This window comes from Falco naumanni, chromosome 15, assembly GCF_017639655.2.
Source record: "Falco naumanni isolate bFalNau1 chromosome 15, bFalNau1.pat, whole genome shotgun sequence".
Lineage (NCBI taxonomy): Eukaryota > Metazoa > Chordata > Aves > Falconiformes > Falconidae > Falco > Falco naumanni.
The window spans coordinates 2,156,216-2,173,301 of NC_054068.1; the positions used below are offsets into that span (position 1 = coordinate 2,156,216).

General features: G+C 55.1%; 1 protein-coding gene across 1 annotated transcript; it reads right to left on the minus strand.

The window, feature by feature from the left end:
* Positions 1-1,098: 1,098 nt before the first annotated feature.
* On the minus strand, positions 1,099-16,836 carry ZNF469 (zinc finger protein 469). The gene has a single exon (XM_040615557.1). The coding sequence runs from the start codon at positions 16,656-16,658 to the stop codon at positions 3,870-3,872; it is 12,789 nt and encodes a 4,262-aa protein (XP_040471491.1). The 5' UTR covers positions 16,659-16,836; the 3' UTR covers positions 1,099-3,869.
* Between the last annotated feature and the right edge of the window lie 250 nt (positions 16,837-17,086).

Consider the following 17,086-nt stretch of genomic DNA (forward strand, 5'->3'; position numbering starts at 1 on the left):
CCCACTATAGGGGCGATGCTCTAACTCACAAAAGGACCGATCCCCTCGTTCCTGGGGGCTGAGCTGCAAAACTGGGCTGCAGCTTGAGGGGCATTGCTGCTGGCAGGATAGGAGTCCCTGGGCAGGTGCATCACTCCTGCATTATCTCCCCAGTTCCCCCATCCCCACACCCTGCAGCCACCCAGGCTCAGGGCTCCCCTGCCTGAAGGCAATTCAGCTTCAGGGATGCAAGAGCCTGAGGGTGCCTGTGGTCCCTGCCACGCACATACGACCAGAGGGATGTGAGCACCAGGGTTCCAATTCCTGCTGTGCATGGAACAGCCAGATTTGACTCAAAAGCAAGAAAAAAAATAATAAATCTTTAGCCCCTGCTAGCAGCATGACAACCATGGTGGATCCCGTTATCCTCCAGGCTTTATGGAGAGGCTTAAAGCACCTCCAGCTCGGAAACTTGGGTGTGCAGCTGAGCAAAAGGGCTGGCTGGATTTGAGGGGGCTTGAAGAGCGAACAGCAGCTTGAGGAAAATTTAGGGTGGTGGCAAGAAGCCAAGAAATCCCCTAAGGGGCTCTGTGCAATGCCAGGCACCCTCCACTCAGACCCAGCCACCCTGCAACCCGCTGGGGTCAGCTACAGGATCATTCCTATCCGCCGAGGGTGTGGACTGGGGCTGCGGATGGTGCAGCCCACCCGTGCTTCCCAGTGGGGTGCAGCCCTGGGACCCCTGGGCATGCTGGGTCCCATGGGTGCCGCCCTGTGCCACCAGCACCCCCCAAGCAGCGAGTTAATCTGCAGCTGGGAGAAGCTGCCCAGCTTTGCCTTCCTTGCTGGAATTACGTTGACGGGGACCTGCAATCTTCCAAGTGACAAGCACTGCCGGATTAATGCGGGACTCAGCAAACCCAGGGGCTTTAGGGAGCTGAGGGGAGCTGATGGATGGGGGGGGGTCAGCCACCCAGCTGGTGCTGAGACTGTGGGAGGGGGATGTGGGTGAAAGCAGGGGGGAGAGGATGGGGGGGACACACACCCCACCCCCCCTCATATAGAAGGGAAAGAGAAGAATTAAATATTTCAGCCTTCAGAGCTGCAGGGACGATGGTAGCATCTCCCCGGGGAGCAGTGTTCAACCAGGAGTGGTACCCAAGGCGAGCACCACTCGTGGCCCGTGCTGCAAAGTGGTGGGTGCTGATTTAGGACGGTGCCCCCCCACCCTGCCCAGGGCCCCGGGGATGGGTCCCATCCTTTGCAGCAAACCTGTGGCTCATTTCCAGGTGCCTGGCTTATGAAGCTGGAGGTGCAGGAGAGCTACAGTAACCACCAGGCATGAAATACTCCTCTGCCCCGTCGGCTTGCTGCCCTGGTGAAATATAGTAGAGGGAAAACATAAAAGTCCCATTTCCAGCTCCATAATATTTCCTGCCAAAACAAAGTAAAATGTGCTGCCTTAAATTTTCTGCAAAATTCTTTTGAGGTTATTTTTTTCCCTAAATTAAGCCATACTAATTATTTTCAGCCACTTTATCTCCACTCTGCAACACACCAGGAGGGTGCAGGCGGCAAGCATTTTAAGCCTCCATAAACAAAAGAGTAGTTTGGAAAATAATTCTATCAATTAATCAAATTAATCCTGCAGTTTTAGTTACAAGCCCCAAGTGGCAAGGATTCTAGCCCGCGGTTAGGAGCTATCTCTCATTGACAGCATTTAAATATTATGATTGCAACAGTAATTAAAGAATATAATATGCCCAGCTTTGTGTCAGCCTTCTACCTTCAGACCTCAGCGCTGTGCTGGCAGAGGTCAGCTTGAGGACAAATTGATGATGACTAAACTTGGCCATCACCACCACCAATTGGTGATGGGCAAACCGCCCCATCGCTGTCACCAACTGATGATGACCAAACTGGGCCATCACCATCACGTTGGATTTTTTTTCCCCCCAGGACAAGACACTCAAGCCATTAGTAGGACTTGGCCAGGATGCAGGGAGGAAGAGGAGATGCACAATCACCTTCACCATTGAGAAGCTCCACGGCTTTGCAAATGACTGAAAGGTGACAGCAGCCCCACCAACGTTCTCCCACAGCCACTGTCCACAGGACACCGCGATGGCGCACAGAGCATCCGAGCATCCAGCTGTCAATCAGAAACATCATCATTCAGTCAGAGATGTGCGTGGGAGGAGGGGACCGTGGGGGTATGGGACAAAACCAGGGAGGAACATCCCACAAACATCACGCAGACAGGGAATTTCTGTGAAAATATTGGAATATATTTGAAAAGATTAATCATGTATGATTTTACAGTACCACCCCATATTTTCATCTCATACTTTATTTAACAATATTAAAGAGGCACTTTAAAAGCACACATACAACATCATAAAACGGCGTTTCCTGCTCTCTCTGCTTCTCTGACAAAATATCAAAATAAAAACTTTTGACAGAACACATTGCACCCAAGGTAAATTACCTACAATATTTTTATACAATACAAAGAATTGTAAAGATACATATTAACAGAATAAAGCCTCTTTTTTTTCCTTTTAAATCTAAAACAAAACAAAAAATAATTGCAGGACAGACGCAAAGTACTCTGACTGTTCATATCACATCAGTGCATTACTTCACCTCCTTGACTTGGGAGTATTTCAATAGTATTTTAATTATCCTCCATGTCCTTGTTTGCACCTGAGATTTCTTTCCGGATTCAAAAGTTCGGTTGTATAACGCGCTTGTTTAATGTGACGTAACCTTTTTGTCACTATGGAGTACCAGCATACAGGATTTTTTTCCTCTAAAGTTGGATTTTTAAAAAATTTTTTTTCCTGCTTTGTTTTCTTTTACAGGTAACGGCTACTTCCTAACGGTTCCCTTTTATTTTTCAATCAAGGAAGTCTGTATTCACATTACAAAAGAAGAATAGCACCAGTAACTGCATAGTAAAAAGCGGATACCTATATAGCCACTAACTCAATACAGTAAGATAGTTTAGAAGTGATACTGTTGAGGGCACTCGGACAGTACCGGTTTGGTGCGGTAAGTTGGCACAGTTTTGTCGTTGCGCAAAAATTCCCCTCACAAACAAAAAGAAAACACACGCACGCACACACCCCCACCCCACCCCACCCAAAATATCAGAGTTTGTCACAAGTGTCAAGGTGCAGTTTGCTCGCGGTGGCGGCTCTCCTCTGGTTACATCGTCCACAGTGGTCACAGAGCGGCAGCATCCTCTGAAGGGCTCGGGCAGCCCCAGCAGCCCCAGAGCTGGTTCGTTATTCTCTTGACGATGTAGAAACAAATTCATAGGGATGGCTGTCAAAATATAGGACACTTGATTCTTAATTTAATTTTTTTTTCTCCCCTAATTGTATCATCTCTTAGGCCAGCTCCCAATTAAATGAATTGTACGGGATTATTTGTGCAAAATCTTCAAAAAAAAAATTTGCTTTCTACAGTGTACTGCACCTTATGAATAAGACGTCTACGGAATGAAGTTCATCTCTTCAAGTACTTTGTACAAAGATAACACAGACACAGACTCAAAAGGGTCTGAGATTTGCAAGTATCCTTATAACCTCAGCACTTCTGCAATAAAGCAATTGCTCTCGACGATTCAGTCTGCCCAAAGCGATTACAATTTCAGTTCATGAAAATCATCAGCAACATCAAAGTTCTAGCATTTGCATGATAAATCAGGTGAATTAAAGTAGATTAGTAGACACAAAGCAAACTATTTCACAGAGGCTGCAGTGCAAGTTCATTTAAGCTAGACAGAGAAATCATGCTACACAAACGAATTTAATGCTTTGATAATTTTTCCCTTGCAAACCCCATGAAAGCAGCTGAGGATCACCATAAGTCACTTCCATAAATTATTCTGAAGTATCTCTTCTTAAAGGAATTTTAAAGCTAGTTAATTTTTGCCCAAAGAGTTGGCTTAGCAGGTTGTTCTGGGACTCGGCGGTGCGGTAGCTGGATGAGCCGGCTGGCTTGGCACCGCGGGCAGCACGCGGGCTGTGCAAGGAGCCGTGCGGGGACGGCACTGGCCCCTTGGCCAACACTTGGTGGAGGCTCTTCCCCAGAATGGCCTTCCTGCGTTTCATGTCCCCGTTGGCATGGTGGAGCTCCCCCTTCTTCTGATTGTAAGTGTCCAGGACCATCTTCTTCAGCTGGGAGCCTGTTTTGGGCTTGGGTACCAGTTTGTTGCAGTGTGCCTCCCTCCTCCCGGGGGAGAGGGCAGAAGCTTCGGCGTTGCTCCAGCCGGTGCCTTTGAGGTCGCTGGTGCTCTCACTCCTTGCCGGGCATGGGGTCCGGGCTTTTTTCTTTTTCCCATCTCCCTCCATGTTCTCCCGGGAGCCGGGGCTGCCCCGGTGGCTCAAGGACTTGTGCTCTTTCCTTCTCTTAGGGTGAAACTTGCCGGCGGCTTTGCTCGGCTCCACGTGGCCGTGTCTCATGGTGTTGCTGGACGCCTCACCTTGGGGCTGGTGGCCAGTGGATTTGCTTGGGTTGCCACCTTGCTCCTTGGTGTCAGTGCTACTGTCCTTGGCCTCAGGCACGGCTTTCTCCCTCCCCGAGATGGGTTGCTGAGCCTCCTCTGCACTGCCATCAGGGCTGCCCATGCCAGGGGCAGCCTCACTGCTGGGCTGGCCACCTGCGGTCTTCTGTGGGACCGAATCTTTGGCAGCCCCGTTCAGGGTGGGCGATGCCGTCCTGTCCTTCAGGGGCAGGGGGTGGTGCGCAGCTTCTGGAGATGCGGCCTTAGAGGCACCTTCACAAGAAGAGGCATCGCTGGCACTGGGGCTGCCCCATCTATGGGTCTCCTTGGCTGATGGAACCTCTGCCTGTGGGGAAGGAAGCTCTGAGACCTTCTTGGCAAGCTGGAGAAATGGGATCCCATTCACGGCATCGCTGGTTGCACTGGGATTTTCCAGGACACCCACTATATATTCATCTTTGTTGCCTACGATTGCTCTTTTATGGGCATCGGTGTAGCCACGTTTCTCAGTCAGGTGTGGAGGAGAGAGTTTTTGGTCTGTGGCCTGGTTACAAGCCAACCCAGCAAGGTCAATGGTAAACTCGGGCGAGTCCAAGAAAGGAAGTGGTTTCCCATCAAATGCTCCTTTCTCCAGCTCTTCGATAGACAGGGCAGCGATATGGCCAAGCTCTGGGCTGCTCGCCGCAGCCTGTGGCAAAGGCAGGGAGAGGCAGGGTGGCGGAGGCAGGGCATCAAACTGGGATTTCTCCATCTCTGCCAGGAGGTCGGAGAAGTCACCCACCAAGTCTTCTGTTTTCACAGGGGGTTGGGGTGCTCCCGGGTCACTGGGAGTTGCAGGGAAGGAGGCGGTGGGAGCTTGCAGGCTGGGGCTTGCAGCCTCTACTAGCTGAAGGTCACTAGTGTGGTCCAGGTGGACCGGCGAGCTGCATGGGAGCGAGCTGCTGTGGTGAACAACCTTCCTCTTCTTGCTTGGCGGCATGCCCTCCCGGAGAGAGCCATCCTCTTTCACCTTCTCCCTGCTCTCCCTAGAGGCAATGCCAGGCCTCATGACCCCTCTGAATTTGAAAGTCTTGTTGCTTCCTGCCAGGTGCTTCTCCATGTGCCGGTCGTACTGCTCTTTCTTGGAGAAGGTGTAGTTGCACATGCTGCAGATGAAGGACTTCTTGATAACGTGCATGACGTCTGCACAGAGCTCGCAGGCATACAGGGTGGTGTGCTTGATCTCCTGCTCCTCCACTATGCCATGCTCCTGGCTGAGGTGGTTTCGCAGCTCCTTTGTTTCCTGGTAGAACATGGGACACTTGTGGCACAAGTAAATCTTCTGTAAACTGTGCACGACTAAGTGCCGCTGGAGCTTGAAGGGTTTGGGAAACTGTTTGCCGCAGTGATGACAGTCCCTGGAAGGGTCCTTGCAGTCTGGGTGCATGGGGACAGATTTCGGGGTGCCTTCGCTTTTCGCTTTGTGCTCTGGAGACGGATTGGTGGATGCTTTAGAGGAGCTGGGTGCAGGTGGCTTCACCTTGACGTTGCTTTCCAAGGGGTCTTTCATTGCCTTGGCCTCCTGCTCGAGAGGCAGCTCCTTGGGGCTCTTGCTCTCTCTGCTAAACACATGCTTGCTGCTAGGGTTGGCGTGCCGGGAGGACCTGCTGGGCTTCCGATACATGATGGTGTTGAGGAAGTGGGTGACGGCAGCATTGTCCTCACCGAAGCAGGCTGGCAGGCCCATCACGGACTTCTGCGCTTGCCCCTTGCGAGCGAACTGGGTGGCGTGCTCCCGGAGATGCTCGTTGTACATCCAGACATCAGAGATCTCCTTTAGGCACATCCCGCAAGCCCACAGACCTGCTTTGTTTTTGGCGTGCTTCTCCTTCAGGTGGTCCCTCAGCTGCTCCCGGGAGCTGAATTTGCGCTGGACACACATGTAGCAGGTAGGTGGAGGGGAAGGGTTATGGGAGAGCTTGTGGAAGTCCAGCTCCCCCAATGTCAGGAACCACTGGAAGCAGACTTTGCATTTGTACTGCTTGTCTTTGGTCTTGATGGTTAGCTCACTGCGGTTTTTCCCCAGTTTCCCATCTTCTAGCTTACTTCTGTGCTTGCTGTGCTGGCCCGGCTTCGGCTTATAACTCACAGCATTGTCCTCCTCCTGGCCAGGAAGGTCTTCACAAGGGCTGAAGAAGCACACGTCTCTCATTTTCAGCTTTGCATTCAGCATCTCGATGTCGATGGTATGAAACTCAGGAGAGTCTGAGTCTTCATTAGCCTTGCCATCGTAGGGCTCCTCCGCCAGCTCGGGGGGCTCAGAGCTTGCTTCTCTGAGTGAGTGCTCATCCTCAAGGTCCATCAGAGGCTCAAACATGTCCTCAGCAGAGAGGCTTTCTCCCTCCTTCTCCAGACTCCCCCAGATGTTCAAGCTGGGGATGTTGTCCACCTGGCTGCTTTGGCACAGGAAGGTTAGCATGTTGTCTTCCAGGTCGATGTCCTCCTTCCCTTGGTCAATCTCGCAGCCTGATCTCAGCGCAATGCTTCTAGATCCGCTGGGAGCGGCATCTCCGCTCTTTGCCTTGCTGCCGTGACACATGTTGAGCATTAAGGCATCGTCAACAGAGATGGTTTCGTATTCGCAAGGGTCCTTGGTGACACAGAAGGAGCTGTTTTCACTGAGGTCAGAAGCTAATCGGATCGTGAAGAGGTCGACAGCACCCGCTGGCTGGAGGTTTACCTCAGTGGTGGGCTTGGGTTTCTTGCTGCGCTTCCCATACACCCGTGTGCACTTTCTCCGGACAAACTGGTCGTCCCGGGGGAACAGCTGGGAGAATGTGGAGTCATCATCAAACAAGCTCTGGAAGTCTGAGACGGCCGTGCTCTCCATGCAATGCTCTCTGCCTGGTGGCATGTCTGCCTTCACCCATTGCTTTGGCTCTGCAGGAGGAGGGCTGGTCCCTGCCGTGGTCTGCAGAGTGCCTTGCCCAGGAACATTTTGAGTGGCTGCTGAATGACATGTCTCCAGCGGCAGACCGCCTTCGGCAGGAGCCGTGGGACCCTGCGGGGCATCACTCCCATTCCCAGAACCACTGCCTGCCCCTGGACTGTCTCCTGTCTCAGCATCCACCTCCTCTGCGCCATCAGTACCACGATGCTGCTCTTTGCCTACCTTGCCCAATCCCTTTGCCACTTGCTTCACAAACCCGCTAACCCGCTGTTTGCAATCCTGTGTGTCTTCCACCCTGTTTGGATCTTCCACCTCCCCAGGACAGGTGACTGTGCTCGCCACTGACCCCTTGCTGACCATCTCCTTTGAAGACACCATCCTGTCACCCAGATCCTCTGCAAGTTCAGCTGCACAAGGGGACTGTTTAGCTTTTTGAGAGTGCTGGGTTGAGTTGGACCTATTTTGCTCCTCTGTGGAGATGCAACCACCTGGCTCATGCAAGCCCTCTGCGATCCTGGGCAGACCAGAGCTGAGGACAGCAGGGGGAGGACCTGTGCTCTTCTCCAGCTCACATGGACCATCGGGCTCAGTTCTGCTGGGAAACACCTTTGCTTTCCTTCGTCTTGCTTTTCTGTTTAGCTTCTTTTCAGAATTGCTGTTCACTTCTCCGGGATCTTTGCTTTGGCTCCTTCTGCCCTTTTCTCCCTTCCTGGCTTGCTGTCCCGTGTCCAGCTTCCCAGCTGCTGCCTTGCCTGCTCCCCTTGTCTCCAAGCGCGGTCCCTTTGCCTTCATCTCCCTCTGGAGAACACGTGTGTGGTGCAACTCCTGGGACATCTCGAAGGAGATCACGCTGAGGTCACTGAGCACTCTGCTGACCACTTCTTGCATCTGCGAGCTGGGCTCTTTCTCCAGTTCTGGGCATATTTTCTGGGAGACGTGTTCAATGTTGGGGGTCAGCATCTGTGAGCTGCAGGTTTTGTCTTTGACTGATGTCTTCAGGCTCCTTGTGGGCACCTTTTGGGCTGCTTTCGATGTCTTGTCTGTAGGAATCAAAGCAGACCTGGGAGTCTTGCTGGGCTGTGGTACGCCACCGCTCTTCACCTGGTGCTTGACAGCTTTGTGCCTGGTCAGGCCAGGTTTGGACCGAAAAGTAGCTGAACAAATGTCACAGGTCACCGGGAGCCCATTTGGCTTCTTTTCATTGTGAAGTTCAGTTTGGGAAGGGTTTGGAGTACTGTCAGGCGTGTTGCCCTCTCCTTGGCCCATACTGTTTAACACACAACTCGCAGCTTCTCCAGCCCTATCGCTTTTGGGCTTCTCCCCTTTTAAACTCTTTCCTACATTCTCTGTGGTTTTGGAAAGATCAGGTCCCACCTCTGCTGCCTCTGAAAACTTGTGACCATTTAAGCCATCAGGACCAAGATCTTCAGTACCTGTAAGACCTCTGTTGACACTAGCTGGCACCTGCTGAACAGCAGAACCATTGCACAAAGCCTCTGGTTCACTTTGATGCTCATTTCCATCCGCAGAGCAGCTTCCAAGCCTGTTCTCTTGGTTCAGGTTCACCTCTCTTTCTCTGATCGGCAGAAGACCCGTTGTGGTCTGGGCTGGGTAATTTTGGGTTTCTGGAGGAATGGAGTTGATGACTGTATCTGTGATAGTGCACACTTGGTTTTCTTTAAAATGAGAACTTGACAGCCCAGCACCGGTGCTTTCGGGTACCTCTTTCCCAACACCCTTCTGGTCAAAAGGTGTTGAGCAGGGAAGAGAGCAGCCCTTCCCGTGCGGTTGCTGGGCACCATCCATCTCCAAGGCAGAGCCCACCAGACGATCGGTGTGCAGCAGAGCACAGGGTCTTGCTGTCCCTTCTCTTTCAGGTGATCCATAGTTACCCAAAACACTGTCGGGGAGGTGATGGTGACCATCCTTGACTGTCTCCATTGCCACGGCCCCGCAGTGATGCAGTAAGGGAGGAAAGGTGGGTGCCCTTTTCCATGTCCCTTGCTCTACCGGGCTCACGGAGGGGTGATGGACATGATGGCTGTTGGCCTCAGGAGGACACCTCTTCATGGTGAATGAACTTGATGCATTAAGCGGGGACACACCATATTTCTTCTGACCTGAGAGCTGAGTGCCAAAGCTGGGGACCTCTCCTCCCTCAGCCCCACCACTTTGCAAACATTTAGGGTGAGAAAAATTGGCTGGCAAGGGCAGGTTGGCTGGAGATTCGCCTGTGTAATGACAGCCATTGAGGGACTTCTTGCCATTTCCTTCTCTGGGAACCTTTGCAATGATTGTGCTGGCTTTTGTCTCCTGCACCAAGTGGTGGTCCTGGTGGGGATCCTCCTTGGAGGGCCTGGGGGAGCTGGTGGGACTTGCGGGAGCACTGCGCTGGGGCTGTGCCCCCTGCCCCACCTGAATCCTTTCCAGCCTCTCTGCTGCTGCACTGCCCAGTGTTTCTTCCTCGAGCAAACTATGGCTTAAATGCGATTGCTCATGTTTTTTAAATGCCAAGGTTGCTTTGGTTTTATCTTGCTCTGGCTCTTCCATGAGCTGATAGGCTTTCTTTCCTTGCCCTGGCAGTGGGGTCACCTCTATGTTTTCGAGTGGCAAGAGGTCATTACGCTCTTGGGAAACACCATCTGCACGGATATTAATGTCATTCAGTTCCGCGTGTTCATTTGCTAAGTGCTGCAGCTCCGTTACATTATTTTGCAGCTCTGGCTTCACGAGCGTGGATTGTTTTGCATGGTAAGAGCCGACTGCACTGAATGACTCCAGCTGCTCACATCCACCAGAGAAAAGCACGGCCTCTTCTGCTGGGGCAGCGGTGTTTTCCGTGTTGCCTCCAATGAGGACATCCCCCTCTCCTTGGTCAGGGCAGTATGTCCGACTTTCCCCCTCCATGGCACCACCACTCTCCTCTTTCTGCTCCGGCTGGATGCGGGGGGTGGCAGAGGGGTGGCTGGGGGCAAGCAGCATGGGGAAGCACGGCATCAACAGCTCCTCTTCGTTGCTCTTTACTGTTCGGGCAACGAAGAGCTGCAGCTGCTGCAGAGGGTTGGCAGCTGTCTCCTGGGGTGCCAACACCTTCTGGGAGCTGCAGTCGCTCTCCTTGGGCAGACTCAGCATATCGAACAGGAGCACCTTCTGCTTGCTGGCTTTGTCACTGGCTCCAGGGGCTGGATAGGTGGTGGGGCTCTTCCTCTCCTCCGTTTCTTCTGTCAACGCAGACCCATCACCATCCCCTTTGAAGTCCTCGGCACTTTTTGCCATTTTGGGTGACTCGGGCCTGCTTAAGGGTCTTTCTTCTGTATCTGGGACCTCTTTGATGTGAGGCGAAAAGGTGAGATCCAAGCCTGGAGTGGGACCCTGCTGAAATCCAAATTCAGGTTTACAGTTTGGAAGATGGGCATCAAACTTCTCCAGCTCTGCAGCACCAGTGAAGCTTTCATCTGCTTTCCCCGGCACAGGGAAGCTCTCGGCACTGCACTGGCGTGGCAGGGATGGCAGGGGATCTTTGGTCACTTCTGCTGCCTCCAGGATCTTGGGGAACACGGAGTTGGTGACAGCGGGAGGGCTTTTTGTCATGGGCTCTGTGTAGACGGGAGCCTCTGTTTGGTCTGGTGTGCGTGAGCCAGGCAGACTTTTGGAGGAAGACCCATTTTCCATCTTTCCGGGGTCACTTTCCTTGGTGGCCGTGGCTCCTCGGAGCTGCTCACTGTTGTCCTTGGAGCAGAAACGGTTTGCAGCGAGCGGGGCTGGAGTGCAAATCCCTGCCTCCAGTGACCCCAGCTCCACCGGGCATGGCCAGGGCTCCCTGGGTCTCTCATAGTCCCCACGGGTGCTCGCAATGGCTGGCTTCTCACCTCCCAGCCTCTCCCCGATGCAGAGGCTTGAACTGCCCAGCTCATCTGCCAAAAACAGTCCTTTCTCATGGCCTGTCTCTTGCTCGACTGGCAGTGGTGGGAACTGCTCAGCCGCCTGTCCTTGCAGATGGGCAGCAACGTCTTGCTCGGGTTTCTGAAGGGCAACGGATGCCTCGTTATCCAGCTTGCTGGTTTGCAGTTGATTTTCCAGCTCTGTGACTAATCGCTTGATCTCCAGCTCATCAGCTGATATGTTGTTCATAAAAGTCACGTTATAATCTGTTATCCTGTCTGGTAGTGGCAGGGAAAGTTGGCTGGTAGGGACAGGTCCTTCCTCAGGGAATTTCTTGGCTAGTGGCTTCTCCACTGAAAGGCTCTGGAACTGAGTCATGTCTTCTGGCAGCATCGGAGCCACCTCCTCCATGAGGGACCAGTCTTTCTCTGGCATGAACGGTGGATATGGTTGCTCAAATGGCAGTGGCTTGCTGGGGGGATTGCCAGGACAGGTGAATGTTGTCACATAACCATCCTTGCTCGCAGAAACAGTCTCGTACAGCGGTGGATCAAACTCGGTGACAGGAAGCTCTCCAAATATTGAAGAGGAATCAAAGCTGAGAGGGGAGGAGACCTTGCCCTGCGGCGTTTCTGCAGCATACGGGGAGATGCTGGCATGCTTCTGCTCGAAGGAGCTGGCATTGATGTCATCCCGGCATAAGTACATGTCATCCATGTGTGAGGAGCCCAAGGCTGGGGGCTTTGAGAAGAGGTTGTCGTTGTAGTGACTGGGGGGGCCTTTGGGATCGAAAAAGGAGTTGTCACTGCTGACATATGTATCTGGTGCCTTGGCAGTGAGCATCATCCCCACTGCATCCCCCCTGTACGGGGCAACCGGTGTGGGGTAGTCCTTCCGACCGTCACACAGCCCGTGTGCCTTCAAGTATTTGATGCCCGCTTCCGCATAGGCGGCACTCACGCTGCCAGGACTAGCTTCGTTATCGCCATGGGATGTAGGAATTAGCTCTTCTGCATGGTACTTCAGCCCGTCGCTCGTGAAGGGGGAAAACTGATGCCTCTGGTTGACCATGGTGAGCTTGGGTGAGTCCTGAGACTCCAAGGTGGGTTCTCCTGCCTCCCCCATGTGATCTGCTGCTTCTTTGGGCTCTTCTACCCCCTCCTTACAGGAGACCCCAGCGGGGCTCCTGCCCGGGGCGGCCGTGCTGGGCAGCTGCCTTTCCTGGGGCTGTGGTAACAGTTCCTCCTTTCCACAGTCCATCACAGCAACATCTCGTTCAGTACTCGGACCTGTCCTGGAGCCTGCTAGCAAAGGTCTGGCTGAGCCAAACCGTCTGCTCCCCCTGGGAAAGTCCTCTTTGCTCTTCTGGCTCTTTTTTGGACTCCTGTCTTCGGGAAGGCTGAGTGGAGTCCTTGGTGCATGTGCCGGGCTGCCCAACCGCCTCCTCCTCTGCGTGCCTCCCTTCTCACTGCCCGAGCCAGCGCCATCAGCGTGGGGTGGGCTGGTGCCCATCTCGTTGGGCATGCTACTGCTGTGGTTGCTGCCAGTAGATGACTGGCTGCTTCGTCTTCGGACTCTGGAAGCACAATCCTCTTTTGTGGCATCCTCCTGGCTCGGGACCCCCCTATGCTCCGGCATATCCCTTTTCTGACTGTCCCTTTTCCGGCTGTAGCTCCAGGCTGGGTCTTTCTCTTTGACTCTCTCACTTCTTCCTGGACGTTTCTTACTGAAGTTGCATTTGGTCCTCCCGATGAATCCCGTGCCACGCTTCTTCCTCCCCCGGAGCTTGCTGCGCTCTGCCCTATCGTCATCCGAGTCGGAGACATAGTCGTACTCCTGAAACTTGCCCTCCTTGGCAGCTGGCATCAGCCTCTCGGTGACCTGGGGGCACTGTGCCTGCTTGCTGCTCTTTGCTTGCAGTTTGTGCAGCTTGTTCTTCTGCTGCACGATCTTGTGAATGAGCTCCTTGCTCCACGTGCCACTTCGGGGCTTCCGCTTCTTCATGTCCTTCATGGAGAACCGGGGTGGCTTGGAGCTCTTGGTGGCAATGCCTGGTCCCACCTCACCCTTCACCAGAGGCTCCTGGCTGAACTTCCTAGGATGCTTTTGGCTGGAGGTGGACTTGGAGGAGGTGGTGGACGCTGGGATGCTATTCTTCCTGCCCGCCCGCAGCCTGGCTGTCCTCTCTGCTCCTGCTGCCCCGGGATCTGGCTCCTGGGCTGCCAACCTCTGCGCTGCCCTCCCCTTGTGAAGGTGCTGCTTTCCTGCCCCTCTCTTTGCCTGCTCCGCACCCGGGTGGCCATCTTCATAAAAATAGCCAGCCTTGGGCTGGCCCACTGCCTTCTCTTCTGCTGTTTCCTGCTTTGATTTGCTCTCTGAGGCCAGGGCTTCCTTCGCCTTGTGGGACATCCCACCACCGGCTGCCTTCATCCCCGTCAGCTCCTCATCAGCAAACACATCTATGAAGCTGCTGTCTATCTCTGGGTTATCTGACTGGTATCCCATGCCGTTGAGAGCTTCGGTGATCAAGCTGTCCAGCTTGGCATCATCGATGTCCAGGTCCGAGGCGGTGAGCGGCAGGGAGCTGGTGGTGAGGCCATTGAAGAGACCGCCCTTCAGAGCATCTTCCTTGCCCTCGCTTTTGCTTTCCCCATCCAGCAAGAAGTCATCGCTCTTGTTTAATGCCAACAAATGCGCCTGGTGGTCTGGAGAGAGCCCCAGGCTGGGGGGTTTGGGGGGCTCTGGGGGGAGTGCCTTCCGCCCCTCGGCTGCCCGGGGAGCATCCTTGCCCTCTCCCTGTAGAGTGGGATGGGAGGCGCAGAACTGGCGGTGCTGCAGGAAGGAGGAGAGGTTGCTGTAGTTCTGGTCGCACTGCTTGCAGGTCAGGAGCACGTCCAGCTGGTCCAGGCTGGCGCTGCTGAGGGAGCTGGCCAGTAAGTGATGGGAAGAGTACGGTGGTGGAGGCTGCTCCCCGTCCAGCCCATCCGAGCATCCTTTGGCCACCTCCACACCAGGTTTGTGGAATGGGCTTGCCGGGGTGCATTTCAGGAGGTTGTCATCTTTCAGGGCATCAGGAGGGAAGTGGAAGGACTTGATGGAGTCTGTGGGGTGGTAATGAAGTGAGCTGTTGCTCAGGATGTCAGAGGGGTGGAAGGTTTTGTTGCTGTCCTTGGGATGGCAGGGGTGCTGGAAGAAGGGAGAGGGGGTCAGCGCTCCGGACATCTGGCTGTCTTCGAAGCTGGGGTTGAGCGGGCTGCTGGACATGGGGGAGAGTGACGAGCAAGTGCTGCCGCAGGTGGGGTTCGGGACAGGGGATGGCAGCGGGGACTCACAAGGGGAGGCAGCTACCAAGGCCGATGGAGGCAGGACCAGCGCTGAGCCTGACGAGCTCCTTGAGGGAGGAGGAGGAGGACCTACTTGACCCATGCTGTAGAAGAGGGTTTTGCTTCTTGAGTCACAGGCAGGAGACCCCGGCTCCTTCCCACTCTCAAAAGAGAAAGCGCCCGTTGAGTTGGGGTCTCCCCTCTGGACCCCAAGGCTCTCTCCCGACAAGAGCTTTTTGCCGTGATACCCTGGAGAGTTACTTACAGGGGGCCCTTTTGGGGCTTTTGTGCTCCCCTGCCACTCTGACGTGCCCAGCGGGAAGGGGAGCTTCTGGCTGGTGATCTGTCTTGACAGCTCTAGCCTGTTTTGACCCGGCATTGCAGAAGTAAGGTGTACTTGCTGCCAAGGTATCCTGGCATTTTTCTGCCTGTGCTGCCTCTGCTCGGGGCCAGACTGGCACTCGAATGAGAACTGGTTTCCAACAGGGTTTGAATAAGGTGCTGAATTCTGGTCCATGGGAGAAAACGCCTTAGCGGCACCTTCCCAAGCTTGCACAAGCCTGGGGTGGGTGGGTGCCGTAGTGGGAATGCTTGTCTCGAAAGGCACGGATCCTGTGCTGGCGCTGCCCGCGGGAGAACTGCAATAGGCTTTGCTCTGAAAGTGCACTTGGGAGAGAGAGTTTGGTGGCATGTTCCTTCTCAGAGGGCTGCTCTGGGCCAGCAGCTGTGGGCTGGGGACACTGTCTTTCGCTGAGGCTTGCCTCTTACCGACTGGCTTTGGCATACTAGGCGAGTGTAAACTAGACAGAAAAACAGCTTGGTTTTCTTGGAAAGTGCTTGGGTTTTGGTCGATAGCACCAGATGACGAGAGAGCACCATTGGGGTCAGCGGGATGCTCGCTCCTGCCCTTGCAGCACGGCAGAGGGCCGTGGTGCGGGGCTGGCGGCGGCAGCGGGTGCAGAAACGGCGGCGGCGGTGGTGGAGGGGGCAAGCCGTAGAGCCTGCCCTCGGGGGACACGCTCTCGTAGGAGCTGCTGCTCAGTGCCTCCTCTTGCCACTCTCTGGAGGACGAGTGGAAGGCGAAGGTGCCGTGAGCCAGCTGGCCGGTGGCAAGCCCAACGTCCAGGTACTCCTGGCTCCCCGCATCGCTGCGGTACGGCTCCTTCCCCGCATCATGCAGCAGCTGGAAGGGGTACTGGCAAGGCAAAGCCCCCAGACCGTGGGCGCTGGCTTTGCCACCCTCGGGGAAAGAGCTGGGCTTCTGCACCGAGATCCCGTAGCTAGCACCGGCAAAGCTCTTCTCCGGGGAAGGCCAGGAGTCAGCCCTGTTCGCCTGAAACTCTAAATAATGTAGCTGCCCATTGGTGCCAGGGCTCTTGAGGGGGATGCTGGCAGCGGGGGGCTGCCCTCTGGGGCCGTGGGAGGGGGTGGGCTGTGAGGTATAGTTGGCGGAGGTACGGCCGGCAGCAGCATCAGGGAAGCAGCGGCTGAAGCCAAGGTCTTCTTGCCGGAGCTCAGCCTCGCGCTGGGGGATGCTGGGCACGTGGAAGCGGTAGCTGCCAGCCACAGGGCTGCAGTTTGCCTCTGGCTTCTTTGGGGGGGTCACCTTCTGCTGGGGGTAGGCGATGCCGATGGTGGGGTTCGGCCGGGCGCCGGTGATGCTGAGCCGGTAGAGCTGGTGGTGGCCCCGCTCCCCCTTCCCCGAGCGCCGGCCGCGTTCGCGGGCTCGACCCTTGCCTGGGGGGGACTGGGGGCTGCCCTTGACCTCTCCCCAGGTGCTCTCATTGCCGAACTTGGGTTTGCAGTGGAGGGATTTGAAGTCGATCTTCCCTGCTTGCTGTGGCCGGATCACGGCTTCCCGCTGGCTGTGGGGCTCCTTGTCCTTGGGGCCGGGGAAGGGGGACGTGCCCTCCCCGCCGAGCACCCTCCCATCCTTCTCCCCGCAACCTTCAAAGCCAAAGTCCTTGTCGGGGTCTTTGGGGCTGGCCTCAGTATCCCCAATGGTGTAAACATGCTGGGTCTCTCCAGTCATGATACCGAGGGGGAGGGAAAGGCTAGAAAGCCCCGTTTTCCCGTCCTGCTGCGAGCTGCCGTCCCTCCGTCACGGGCATGGTCCTCCTCTGGTGGGCACCTGGGCGGCGAGAGGGGCAGCGGCTCCCCGGGGCCGGGGCGGCGCGGGGTCCCAAGCGCCGGTGGGGCTCTGCCGCATCGTTTCAGACCTGCAGAGGGGAAAAGGGAGAGAAAGGGCGGCCGTCAGCTGGGGAGGGGGACAGCGGAGGGAGGGGGGATAGAGTTTGGCCCCTTTTCTTGGCGCTGCAGTGAGGAGGGGGATGGAGCAACGGGCAGTGTGACACACATACAACCCCCCCCCGCCCCCACCCCAGCAGCTTCGGGGTGAAGCCCTCCAGCTTTTGGCTCTTCAAAGGATGCTCGGAGCATTGCACCTTTGGCAAAAGCTGC